Source organism: Protomyctophum parallelum (assembly GCF_964188405.1).
Source record: "Protomyctophum parallelum genome assembly, chromosome: 4".
NCBI classification, from domain to species: Eukaryota; Metazoa; Chordata; class Actinopteri; order Myctophiformes; family Myctophidae; genus Protomyctophum; species Protomyctophum parallelum.
In genome coordinates this window covers 14,372,689-14,386,890 of record NC_139700.1, presented here as the reverse complement: position 1 = coordinate 14,386,890, position 14,202 = coordinate 14,372,689, and the positions used below count along the sequence as shown (strand labels likewise).

At 48.2% G+C, this 14,202-nt stretch overlaps 1 protein-coding gene across 1 annotated transcript in view; it reads right to left on the bottom strand.

Annotated features, from left to right (window-relative positions):
- Positions 1-973: 973 nt before the first annotated feature.
- The window catches only part of smad6b (SMAD family member 6b), a 32,774-nt gene continuing 19,545 nt past the window's right edge, over positions 974-14,202 (bottom strand). Inside the window, exon 4 of the mRNA XM_083764074.1 lies at positions 974-1,892. Within this exon, the coding sequence (XP_083620200.1) occupies positions 1,348-1,892 (545 nt within the window). The 3' untranslated portion in view covers positions 974-1,347. The remainder of the gene's footprint in view (positions 1,893-14,202) is intronic.

Genomic DNA, 14,202 nt, shown 5'->3' with positions numbered 1-14,202 from the left:
ACCAAGCTACCACCATAACCTTGTTGGGTACAATTAACAATACCATTCATCAAATATTTAGTTTTTCTCGTTTATACGAAATTATCATCCCTGGCAGAAAGATAATCTTTTAACCAGTACCTTGGGACTTATACTGTAGCTGAAATCTACACTTTTTGTTATTTTTAAACATTTGGAAAAATTCTATATATATGATTTTTTTGTGATATGACAACAATGTGCAAACACAGCAGCAAGATTTGTGAACTGTTCCGACAAAAGAAGGTTGGCCGATGGAATACAACCATCCTAAGGACTATCTTTACCAAGTAGACCTACTGCACATGTAAACAGAGCTGCAACCTTTAATCTAAACATTTTTTTTTTTTAAACCCCCTTTATAACCTGTATAACATGTATATATCGATGCAATGTGACAAAGCTGTTTACTTAATGCTGTACCCCCTCCAACTATATGTACTTTCCCCATTTTCAACAGTTTTTATTGAATTTTGACACTTGCTTTGGCAATGTAAACGTATGTTTTCTCATGCCAATAAAGCTCCTTTGAATTGAATTGATATGCCACAAATAGGGATGCCAGGTATAAAGTAGTTAAGAAGAATAACATCTAGCATGGTCCCAAGACTCCCAACAGTAAAATGATCCCTCTTGTCATTTTGAAAGAAGTGATTAGTGCATTCTCATCTGTGACCTTTGGGTCACGTGTCCCTGACTGGTGCATATCTCAGGGGAAAGCTGTACAACCTCCACCTTTGACATAGAAACCACATGCAACAAAAGGCTTATACTGTAGCAAAATTCATCAGCTGTGACTCCCGTGCCATTTTGAAATAGCATGTTACAAAGGCAACATTTAATAGGCCACTGACTACTGGTGTCTGGATAGTTAGAATGTAATTAAAACCCTATTGAGTAACTCTGAATGTCGGCATAGTAAACAGAAGTCTAATGATACACACCAAGCAAGAGATATTATGCGAATACTTTATTATCAATGTGTGAATGGTGTTAGCTTTTTGTCTGGATATTAATAGTATATGAAAACTATACACCAAATCCAGGCTCATCCTAATTTCGCTGTATAATTTCTCAAATTGGTATTGAAAGATTCTTTATCTTTATATATATATTTATATATATAATATATAAGCCAAAGTGCATTTTCCGTTTTTTTTCCTCTTGTCCATATACACATTGCACCATACATAAATAATTACATTGTAAAAATGACTCCGTATTTACAAGTATAATATATATTTTCATATAATATATAAAACTTTATATTAAATCTAGGTAGATGATATTTGGGATAGTTCGTGGGGGCGTCCGTCCAGTCTGCGTGTGTTATCTGTGGTTGTTGAGTAGAATCTCCAGCCAGCAGGGACAGGAGGTGATAAACTGTCTGGAGTAGCAGGGGCCCCAGCCCTTGGCAAAGCTGATGCGCACGCTGTTGGGGTCGTACGGTCCGTCCAGGAGGTCCGTGGGGTCCGCGGCGTGCCTCAGCAGGGACGAGCGCTCGTAGTCGAACACCTTGATGGAGTAGCCCGGCATCACCTTCCGCACCACCAGCGTCCGGCTGCTGGGCACGTCCAGGGTGGGCGAGTTGACGAATATGGCGTGCTCGCTGCGGTTGTACGCCCACACGCCGTCCGGCTCCTTGCTCAGGAGGATGCCGTAGCCGATTTTGCCGCGCGTGCGCTGCACGGTGCTGCTGCGGTGCTCCAGGTTGAGCTGGCCCAGGCAGAAGCCCGTACCCTGAGGTAGGTCGTAGAAGATGCTGACAGAGTGCTCGTACACTGTGTAGAGGCGGCCCACGCGCGTTCGGTGCTCCCAGTACGCCACATTGCACCAGTGGTTCTGCTTGGGGGCGTCAGGCGACATACTGGCATCTGAGGAGGGGGCAGAGACACAGAGATGGGGGGAGTGGTTATTACGTGTCATGTAAACGAAAGAAAACAGTGCTAGTAAAAAAGGAAGGATTAAGTTTAAAGGGATTAGGCTATCTCTTTTTTATTGTTCAGAGCAGATGGCCACACTATAAATACTGAAGGAGGCATTGTATTGAAATCTAAGCCTTGCATAAATACCACTGCACACATACCCTTCCAGCAAACGTGCGCGTGCACACACACACACACACACACACACACACACACACACACACACACACACACACACACACACACACACACACGTCACACGCACGCACACACGCACACACACCTATAGATATCCTGTATGACGGGGGTGGAGGGTATAGCGAGGTCGGACAGGACCTGCATTTTCTCCCTCTGCCTCAGGAGGGCGCCGTGCTGACCAAACAACACTGACCACTTCACTGCTGCTCACACAGTCCCCATTTTCATCAGACTTGTTACTATAGTTTCTAATTGCATTGACGGTTTCCAGTGGAAATCAAATCAATAACACACCTTGTAGCAAGTAGCAACAGGCAAGAATGATCGTAAAATGATCGTTTTTACATTTTATCGACATGCCCAGAATCGGGACGCCAGATTGAAAGTGTTTAAGCCTTTTTTTTCCCTCCTTCGCTTTTTTTTACAACAAGCTTCAAATCTGTCAATGTTACGAAGTCAGTTTTGCCTGGGGTGGATAAAAACAACTTTCACACAGTGAAGACGTGGCTGCGATCTCATTCCTGACCCATCTCTCCCTCCAGTAAATCAGCTTGTTAATTCAGCTTTCATGGCTACAGTCTGTGAACTCTTCTCAGTGACAGCCCTCAGCACTCCAGCGTGAGTTACTGCTCCCTAGGTGGACTTCTATCTTCACCACACTAAACAGACACACACTGACGACTGGCTGCTCAGTCCCGTCCACTAGTGGCTTACTGCACATTTTTCTTTTAACCACTTGAACCCCAGCATCCATATTCTGGGGGAGGGGGGGCATTAGCCAAAAAAATAACAAGCTCAAGTTGTGAAGCGTTGTGAGCTTGTAGATCGTACAAGGTACCACGCACAGAGCCAACTCAAGACCCTCAGGTCCAGTTTACTAAGTCTCGAGGGTTTAAGTGGTTAATATCCGGTTGTGCAGAAATGTGGCAAGGTTGAGGAGAGGAGAGGGGGGAGTGGAGTGGAGTGGGAGACTAAAAAGCAGAGAGAATTCCATGAGCTCACATCCGTCCCTTCACCCTTTCACTCCTGGAGTGTGTGTGTGTGTTGCCTCTTTCCTCTCTCCTCTTCTTCCCCACATTCCAGGACTCGGGTGGGACGGGGTGGGGGTGGTGCAGAGCGAGGGCCGGCCAGGCAGGGGTACCCCTCCCCCCCCCCCCCCCCCCCCACTACAGTCCCGGGGACGGCATTCAGCTCCCTGACAACTTAGCACAAGCCCGTAACCCGCTGACCCCCCAGCCTTCATGCTATCAGCTCCCATTAACTCACACACAGAGTGATGCCATTATTTTGCTTCAGAGACTCTATTGGCACAGAGGATTTAAAGCCTGGGCCTGTGGCCCCATTCCTTTCAGTCCCCTGTGCTCTCCGAGCTTAATGACCGCCCGCCCCATTAACAGAACGCCTTTAAGGTGGAGCATTGGCCGTCCGCAGAGCAACAGAATGCTTCACTCGCCGAGAACCTCTCCGCTGACTGTGCCGAGTGACCCACGCTAGCAAAGTTTATACAAAGATTAGCCAAAAAACGTTGACAAGACCTGCACAACCCCCCCCCCCACCCCCCCCAACAAACTCTTTGGTTCCAGACTGTGTTGTGGACGGAGAGAGAGGCAGAGAGATAAAGACAGAGCTAAAGAGGGAGAGAGGGTAGAGAAAGGGGCGGGAGAGAGAGAGAGAGACAGAGAGAGTGTGTGTGTGTGTGTGTGTGTGTGTGTGTGTGTGTGTGTGTGTGCGTGCGTGCGTGCGTGCGTGCGTGCGTGCGTGCGTGCGTGCGTGCGTGCGTGCGTGCGTGCGTGCGTGCGTGCGTGCGTGCGTGCGTGCGTGCGTGCGTGCGTGCGTGCGTGCGTGCGTGCGTGCGTGCGTGCGTGCTGCGAGATAGAAAGAGAGAGAGGGGGGATTGGAGAGGAGGGAGGGAGCAAAGAGGCTGCAGACAGGCTCTCTAGCTGTGCACAGTAAAATCCCTGATATTAATTCAGCTCTGAGAGAGTAGGAAACGCACCCGTGCACCCTCAGAGTTAAATGAACACAGAGTATTTTCAGAGTGTGTGTGTGGATGGCTGCAGTGACCCCCTCTCTTCAGGGGCCCCAACATGCATGTACCATTAGTGAATTCCACACTCCAGCTCCTCCGGACTGAGCTCTCTCTCTCTCTCTGTCTCTCTGTCTCTCTGTCTCTCTCTCAGACCCAACTTGTTTATGGCTCACTATTGTCTCAAATCAAATGGAGCCCACACATCAAGGTATAAACTTGCTTTGAAAGCCCGCGCACGCAAACACAAAAGACCAAATGGAGCTATCATCTCCTCCTTTTCTCGACTAGAGAGAGGGAGACAGGGAAATAAAACTGTGGGGAGGGGGAGGGGGGGGGGGGAGAAAATAAATTGGGGGACGATATCTAGTTTTCACACGTAGCCCGGGTTGGGAGGGAGCCGGCAAGGCTGCGAGGATCAGGAAGAGGAACGAACAGGACAAAAGGTTAGACATGTATCTAAATGCTGAGCCCGAGGCTAAGGGAAGACAATGTGCACGCCATGAGCCAGGTCTTCTTCCTGTCGCTCTCGCTGTGCCGAATAAGGAACCTACGTGAGCCATCACTCGCCCTGCGCACGTGCATGGGCCCTGCTTGGAGCGACGACGGCGGCCGGCGGCCAGCGCGTTTGTGTGCTCTCGCGCTGAACTGTGTGTGTTTTGGCTAGGACGGGGCCAGATTGAAGCAACAGCGCATGTGTTTGTGTTGGTGCGGGAGGGAGGGCGCTCTGAAAGAAGAACTCATTAGAATCTCTTCAATAAAGAAGGGCCAATAGGCAGACTGTTTGGACATAATTACCGCAGGGAAACTATGTCCCTTCTGCTCCACAGCTTATAGAGCCTGTGTGTGCAACATGCTGCATATTATACCAGCCTCTTATATAGCCTGTCGCCTGTTTAAACGCTGCTTGCTCCATATCCAGCCTCTTTCTCTCCTGTCGCCTGTATGAGCTACACGCTGCATATACCGGACTCTTCTTGTCCTTCTCTTTCATAGCCTGTTTTTTTTCATAAATGTGACCCGATTTGACTGAGAGCTTGTCATCGTGCAACCTCCAGCTTTTCACCAGAGGAGAAAAACTGATTTTTTTTATTTTTTTATCCAAAATGAGTTAATAGCACAGACTCTTTACATACTAGAGCAGGGGTTCTCAACCTGTGGGTCACGACCCCCTGGGGGGGGGGGGGGGGGTCGCCAAAATATTTTGCGCTGAATGGCTGTAGAATGGAAATTAAGAGTTTACATAGTACACACAGTACATGCATAAACTTTCCTTAATGATTATATTTGGTTTCAGTATTTATTCATGATGTATTTTCACTATTATTAAGGTTATTGTAGCGGTCAATTTGTATTGGGTGTGGAGAGGGGGGCGGGGCGGGGGTCGCGAGACATGGCCTAAGGATTTCTGGGGGTCCCCAGCCAAAGACTTTGAGAACCCCTGTACTAGAGCATGTCTGAAATAAATGTCAGAGCTGAAATTGACATGTTAGGTGAAATTGACATGTTACACAGCTAGGTGTAATGTTAGAGACCACAGAAGTCAACCTTTCAAGCCTGTTTTCTCAACTCGCTGTTTTCTACAAGCCATATCTCCAAAACTAGTGGGTCAAAGCTTGCAAACTGCTGGACCGATCATCAGTGCCACAGTTCTTGTGCACACTTGGCAGTAGGCCAACATCGTACCTCAGCACATTTTTGATCGCATATATGTTCTATATATTTCTTTGTGAAGTCAACGGGGCTCCGAACAGGCTGAAACCTCGCCCCAAATGTATGCGAGGTCCATGATACGACCATGGATCACTGATGTCACATGCTGGCCACAGAAAGACCGAGATATGAAACCACACCACGCTGTTCCCCTGTGGATCCTCATGATCCGATTACTTTTCCCTCTCCTGTGCCTAAAAACACTCCCCCCCCCCCCCCTTCCCCGATTACAGTCCGTTAAGTTTAATGAATAGGGTTTTTTTTCCCATTTTAACCAGAGTGCCAGGGCAGCAGACCCAGCTAGAGGTCTGAACCTGGGGGCCGATGCTCGGAGCAGAGCCCAGAGCCAAGCGTCACAGGGTTGGTGTAGGGAGGGCCACGTGTGTGTGTGTGGTGGTGGGGTGGGGTGGGGTAGGGGGGGTGACGACTCCTGACCACAGTGCAGACACCCGTCTCCCTCTTGGGCTCCATGTTGGGCTCGTAGAGGCTCTGCTCAGGGTGGAGCCATGCATGGGAGAAGCTGGGAGCAATTACTGCGCTCTGCATCCATTTAACCCTGCCACCTTTAAACAGCTCCGTTTACCCATTAGAAAAGTAGCGCATGTTATTATTGTTATTTTATTCTCAAAGCCTCTTCTCTTAGTGTCAGTCTTGCCGGGGAGGGACAGCCGCCGCGCTTCCTGCCCCCGAACCCCAAACATCTCTGATCCCAATAACACGGCAGCCGATCCCAGCGAAATCCTCAGGGCTACATTTAAAGTATGAGTGTATACAAATGTCATTACCGGTACTTGTACGTACGTGTGTGTGTGTGTGTGTGTGTGTGTGTGTGTGTGTGTGTGTGTGTGTGTGTGTGTGTGTGTGTGTGTGTGTGTGTGTATGTATACGTATGTCGGGGTATGTATGTACTGTAGGTGTCCTCCAACAGCCATTAAGGGGCCACCATTCTTGGTGACTAAGGTACGTTTCAGGGTTGGTATAAGGGTTGGTCTAAAGGATTTAGAATAGCAGAGAGCTCTAGGACTCAGAGCAGCAGTCGGACCCAGACAGCAGAGCTCTAGGACTCAGAGCAGCAGTCGGACCCAGACAGCAGAGAGCTCTAGGACTCAGAGCAGCAGTCGTACACAGACAGCAGAGAGCTCTAGGACTCAGAGCAGCAGTCGTACCCAGACAGCAGAGAGCTCTAGGACTCAGAGCAGCAGTCGTACACAGACAGCAGAGAGCTCTAGGACTCAGAGCAGCAGTCGTACACAGACAGCAGAGAGCTCTAGGACTCAGAGCAGCAGTCGTACACAGACAGCAGAGAGCTCTAGGACTCAGAGCAGCAGTCGGACCCAGACAGCAGAGAGCTCTAGGACTCAGAGCAGCAGTCGTACCCAGACAGCAGAGAGCTCTAGGACTCAGAGCAGCAGTCGGACCCAGACAGCAGAGAGCTCTAGGACTCAGAGCAGCAGTCGTACACAGACAGCAGAGAGCTCTAGGACTCAGAGCAGCAGTCGTACCCAGACAGAGAGCTTTATAGGGACTCAGAGCGGCAGTCGTACCCCCGCTTTCGCCTTTATTTTATTTTTTTATAGAGGGACAGACAGTAGGCTGACAGGAAATGGGGGAGAGAGATGGGGGAGTGACATGCAGTAATGGCCGTCGGGATCGGGAGTCGAACCCGCGGCACACTGCCAGACTCGGGCTAGCGGCCAAGGTGCCTGGACCGCTGAGCCACGGCCCAGGCATTTCTAGTTTCGCTTTGTAATTGGCCGAGGAAACCCTCACGCAGCTCGGCTCAAAGTGCTGCCGTATCAAACCGAGATAACTTGCGATAAGATTACATGTTAATGTGGTCCTCTTATGACCTGTACCTGTGATTGTCAATCTAGGAAATATGCGGGGTAGAGGGTAGACCAAAGCTATCAGTTAGGGAGAGTTATAACTACACGATAACGAAAATGTTTTTGTGGCTTTCCTTCTGAAAAACAAGGCAAACACCTTAACCAACTCCAAACATAAAACACTCACGCACACATTTAAGTCATAATAGGTGTTGCCCGCAGCACATCTGCAGCTGCACATACAACACAGCACAGTAAACAAAGATATTAACAAGGCTTTTTTTAACCTACAGGGAACATTTGCTTTGCTGCGTTTTGATGTTCATGACCAGGAGTACGCTACACGAAAACCACACTGACAAAAGTTCATATCTCTACCTCCCTCCAGGCCGTCTCATTGGAGGAACATCAAAGGCAGAGCTTCACATCTGACAACACGTGCAGACATCGGTTTGATGGAACACACAAAGCAAACAATTACACACACACTTGTCTGTTTGAGCAAAGAGCTACCTCTTCAGCTGCGCTGCTTAGCATAAATGATTGTTTTCCATGCACCGGTTAAAGCCAAGCCCAGTGGCATATTCCACACACAGTAAAATCCTGCTCATTTCACTCTGATAACGTAAGAATTGACCCACATGATAGGACCCCTTACGGGTCCCGAAGATTTTTGCATGTACCACTCATGTTACCATTAAGTGTCATACCAACTAGACCAAACAAATAGACCAAATGCTGAAAAAAATTACATTAGCGCGGAGGCCACGTTAAAACGACAGGACACACAGGTGAAGCCGTGGTAAAAGAAGTAACAACAGCCGCGCGACTACCCCCCCCCCCCCCCCCCCACACACCAGACGGCGAGTAGGGGTAATTACAACTAAGTACACAGAAAAAGAGGAGAGATGGGGGGGGGGGGGGGGGGGGGGGGGGGTGGTTCAATGGCAATCCTTGATGATCATCCAGTAATGCTTTTAAAGGCAGAATGAAAAGAAGGAGGGAGGGATGGGGAGGGCAGAGAGAGAGAAAGAGAGCTGCCTCGGGGTAAACAGGGCTCCACGGCCTTGGAGTGAGATGAATGGGAGGCCGAGTGTCAGGGACAGGCAGACAAACAACAGCTCTCCTACGCCACGGCTATAACATCCACCCCGCCGCGCTGCTGCGAGGCCCACCTCCATTACACTTCATCTCCCCTTAATCCAGGGAGGAGAGCACACATGAACTCATTCCTCCACAACTTTTGTCTTTTATTTATTTATTTTCACTGCAAAGAGAGGAAGAGAGTGAGAGAGAGAATGAGCTGGAGAAACCACTGTTTCTAGTCCCTCTAAGCAGCCTGGGGGCCAGGGGGATGGGGAGGCTAGTGGCCCTCTAAGCAGCCTGGGGGCCAGGCGGGGGGGGGGGGGGGGGGGGATGGGGAGGCTAGTGGCAAGGGGTTTGTGGGGTGGTGCGAGGGGAGGGGGTGGGGTGCGGCGGCCTCTCATCCTGTGCCAAGGATTAGATTTCTCCCCAGCTATTAGACTCTACCACTGAACTGATAGTCGGGGGGGGGGGGCAGCTAAGGGGGCTCAGTGGAGCTAGTAGGACGACTCAATGTGTGCGAGAATAAACACACAGGTATAAGTGTGCATTTGTAACTGAGGTATATGCTTGTTAAGTACAGTATTAAATATAAATATGTGTGGCCGATTTAGGTTAAATCACACCAAACTCGTCCTCCTATCAAAACAACAACAACAACAAAGTGACAACCCCCCATCTCTGTGTGTCACAGTAAGGTATGGCTCCTACACGCCGGCCTTACAACTCCCCAGCAGGCCATTTAGGCTGGCGTCTGGGCTATCTCTGCCATCAAAGTCGGCTTTATCAGACAGACATGCTAACTGGAGCTGCTCCTTTATATCTATGGATTTTTCTTCCTGGGGTCTGGCCTTTCTCTGCTCAGAGGGAGAGAGACAGACTGAGAGAGAGAGAGAGAGAGAGAGAGAGAGAGAGAGAGTGTACAGCAGTGGGGGAGCATGAGGCCAGAGAAACTGAATCCAGCCACCAAGCCTGGCTGGTCACAATGGGAATGCTTTACATTGTCATCCACTTCCTCCCTGCTCTCCCTCTGGTTCTGTTTTCGGGACGTCTCCTTGAGGGGAGGAAAAAGTGCCGTACCCTTGATAGCAGATAACTAACACAATCCATAAATTAAATCAATAAACAAGAGAGGGTGTAAAAAGCACAGGAAGCTAGTGGGGCTAATATGGAGGCGACGTCTGGGCTCGTGTAGTGGGATTTTTTGAGGGAGAGCAGCTCTCCTTTTTCACGAGGGGGGAGAGAGGAATGCGCTGCCCCCCGTTTCCTCCGAGTTTCCTCCCGAAAGCTCTGCAACGTGCCGTCAGAGACATGAGCAACGAGCGGACAGGAACACACTGGAGGGACTTCTGGGTTCACGGAGATGCTAGCTAGGCTCATGATGAGAGGATACAACCGTTGATAACAGGGCTACGCTGCAGGGTGGCTTCAACCGGTTTATGCATTCAGCATGTATCTGCAACGTCCTATATAGGCTCCAATCTGAATGAATCCTCGCTGTCCCTATATAGCTGTTGTCCAAATCCAACAAAGTAAGATTTTACTTTGTTTTACACCTGTACTTTTGGAGACGTTCCAAAACGTCATTTAGGCATACAATTCAAATTTCAATTCAATTCAAAAGAAGCTTTGTTGGCATGAGTAAACACACATTTACATTGCCAAATCAAGTGTCACAATATAATAAAAACAGTTGAAAGTATATTGCAGCATTTTGTAAACAGAGCTACATTAAATCGTTATATGTTATAAAGGGTATAAAGATATTTTTAAACAAATAGCAGCTGATTTTTTGCAGTCACTTTGGGACAAATAGCAGCATTTTTTTCCTCAGATTTAAGATATTTAGATTTAAAGGTATAGCTCTGTTTACGTGCATTAGGTCTAGTGGTCTACTTGGTCTATACGGGCAGTAGTGAAGGTCAGTTGGAGTCTCAGACAACAAGGAGGAGGAGAAGAACCTAAAACACAACAATTCCATGAACATCCTGCTGGGTGGCTGTGCCCTTTCACCTCCCTGCACAGCCTGTGTGTGCGTCTGCACGCACGAGTGTGTGTATGTGTGTGTGTGTGTGTGTGTGTGTGTGTGTGTGTGTGTGTGTGTGTGTGTGTGCATGCGTGCGTGCATGTGTGAACGTGTCTGTGTGATAGAGGTCAAAGCCAAGTGTGTTGGAACAGCGTTTCCCAAACAATGGTCTGGGATCCATTTTTGGGCCATGCAACAAGTTTTATGCGTTATCCAAGTTTATATTTCAAAAGCCCCCCCATCCCAAAAAAAGGAGAGAGAAAAAAAAAAAAGTTTGAAGATATACAATACATGCTCAAAATGCATGAGTGTAGATCAGCTATTTTCACTCTACTCTTGAAACAGGACTTATTCATGCACAATGTATGTTTGTACATTGTAGGGTGCAGAGGAGACTACAAAATCAATGATGTTTGGGGTCTCAGCTGAAAAAGGTATGGGAACCCCTGGGTTAGAACATTTCAGTAGAGGAGACCCTGCACATTCCAGAGTGCCCCCCCCCTGGTCCCTTCCACCTCTCCTCTCCCTGTGCCTCCTAACTTCCTACTCTGGTTAGGACTGGAGGGGGGAGGTGCGTCAAGAAGGTTTGCTTTCTTTTTCTTCCTTGTCCTTTAAACTCGAGGAGGTCCGGTCATGGCACATAATTCAACGCTTTTCCTTTTCCCTAATGTTTGACAGTTTCCCTAAGAGCCGCTGCCTTGTCAAAAACTCACACACACACACACACGCTTACACATAATGCCTGAGTGGCAGCAGAAACTTCACTGTCTGTGAAATGTTTTAAAAGCTCCACTGTCATATAATGTCAGGTATTCCATTGTTTGATTCACACTTTACCACCAATATGCGCAGGGAAAAATTGCCAAGAAGCAAACTACTGGCTGGTGTACGTACGTACATAAATACTGTATGTACGTGCGTACTAGAGCTACGTCGAGGGGCTGGGTTTCAAATGAACAATAACAAGGAACTCTATTATTACGAGTTATATTAGTGGGACTAATTTAAGGCGAAAGGCGGGTATTTGGTTACCACTGGGCCGGGAGGTGGAGCAGCGATGATGGACACAGTCGCCGTTCAAACAATGGCTTCCTATTGATCGGCCCAGTGGATCAGAGTCTGTGAGCAGAATGTGTTCTGTCAGGATAATGTGGCACCAGAGTTTCTGTTTCAATCACAACACTTGCCGGGCTGTAACCCACACTGCTCCGCCACGGGCACCCAGACACCAGCGCCCCAAACAAAGACAACCATCCACCCCCCCCCCCCACCACACACACACACACACACACACACACACACACACACACACACACACACACACACACACACACACACACACACACACACACACACACACACACACACACACACACACACACACACACACACACACACACACACACACACACACACACACACACACACACACACACCCCACATCCCATTCCACCTCCCTAAGCTCTGACAAGTTGGCCCGTTCACAACAAGCAAGACGTTCATTAAAAATGCAGGAGTGAACATTTCCAATAATTCATAGAGTCCTTCCCTGTCAACATCTGCAAAGGATCTTGAAGCTAAAGGGAATGGCAGGATTTCATTAAGTAAATTACCTGCTGGCAGTCGCTGAGAGGGGAAGAGGGGGGAAGCTGCAGCCAGGCCTCTAATCTAAACCGTACCCTGAAATGCGACAGCCTGACTGCACGTACCAAGCTGCACAGCCTGACTGCACGTACCAAGCTGCACCGCCAAGACCTTAGAAATGCACACAAATACTAGATAAGTAAAACACACATGACAAAAGTAAATATCGTCTTCCCCGGAGAACACAATCAATGAGAATTTTCACATGAGCATGTTTACAAACTCGCGCAACTACTTGTTCCCGGAGTTGAGTTTGTACATTCTGCAGGCCACAAGAACATACCATTTGCATACACACGCACACATACCAGCCACCAACTTGCCTTGTGCGTGCACGTGCAGTACCTGGGCAGACCAGTGAGCCAAACTGTTGAGGGAGATGCATGAAGCAAGCATAAACACCCGGGGATATTTCTCCAGAGCAAGCATCTTGGGGAAAACACAAGACAAGCTGACTATTGTTCTTAATTGTCAAAAGTCAAAATAATGGTGAAGGGTTTAAGGTCAAATGTGAAAAGCCTGTCAGCTCCCTGGCACCAGATCAAAGACTGCAACTTATGTCTACTATGCTTGGCTCCGTGTTAGGACAAGGGAGTGGAATGAAGCGATCTCCAGTAGATCAAATTCAAGATAGTGAAAGATTAATCAGAAATCATGTTTCTCTGTCTGAGTTAAACTTGAATAGGGACTTCACTCTTACCAAAAAAGGTTCTATACCGAACTGAAGCGGATAAAAACAAAATCACGTGCAGGGCAACTTAGAAATAGCCATAAAACATGATTCCATTTAGACACTTTACAGGGTTCCATATGAAGCAAAGCATGCATAAAAACCTTTTTAGGTGAGCATGTAAGTGTAACCCAGTTGATGGGGGAAAAAGAAACACAACTGGGAGCTTCCATCCATCCACCATGAGAGCCTGTCCCTTGCCTTTGGCTGCAAAGGACTTGTGTGGAGATGTCGAATGACACGGGGCCTCTACAGTTAATCCACACACAGCATTCTCCAGGCTCAAAGAATGCGCTGGCTATTCTGAGTTTTAAAAATACTGACAGCCATAGGTTCGGGCACAACTGTCAATGCTCCTCTGGGGAGGAAGGCAAAAACATTCTTACATCTATTTTAGCCGGCAATCAGACCACAGGCCTAAATCATGGCCGGCCTCGGCCGGTCTCTGGATTCATAATTGTGGGTGAACCGGTCAGAAAATAAAAACACCATCCAGAACTGGCACCTCTTCCGCTGCCCTGCCCCTCCTCCGCATGCAAGCCTAGCACATTTACAGTGGCCAGCTCAAATGGAGTATTGTTCCCTCTTGCAGCCTTGAGAGTAGGCGCGCTAAAACACTAAACTAACAGTTGGACATTCCATACATTTTTAATGGCATTGCGCGCTCTTTATTTGTTGCTGTAACCCCGTGCCCCCAAGCTGAATGAATGGCGCTATTGGTGTAGGGCCTGTGCTGTGTGCTATGGTGAGAGAGAGAGAGAGAGAGAGAGAGAGAGTTGCCTCCTAGAGCACATGACGAGATTAGCTCACTCACTTTGTTTGCTAAGGTATAATATGAGATGAGAATGATAGCCAAGCTTCTTGTTATTTCTACTAACTTTGTAGCTCTATTAGAGAGTGTGTTTCCAGTCTTAAAATATGAACACAGCACGCCTTATCCTAGGTGAGTTCAGTACACTGTGCAGTGATTCTTTTTTTCTCGGCCGCTGTACTGTAAGCATAGGCTCACATAG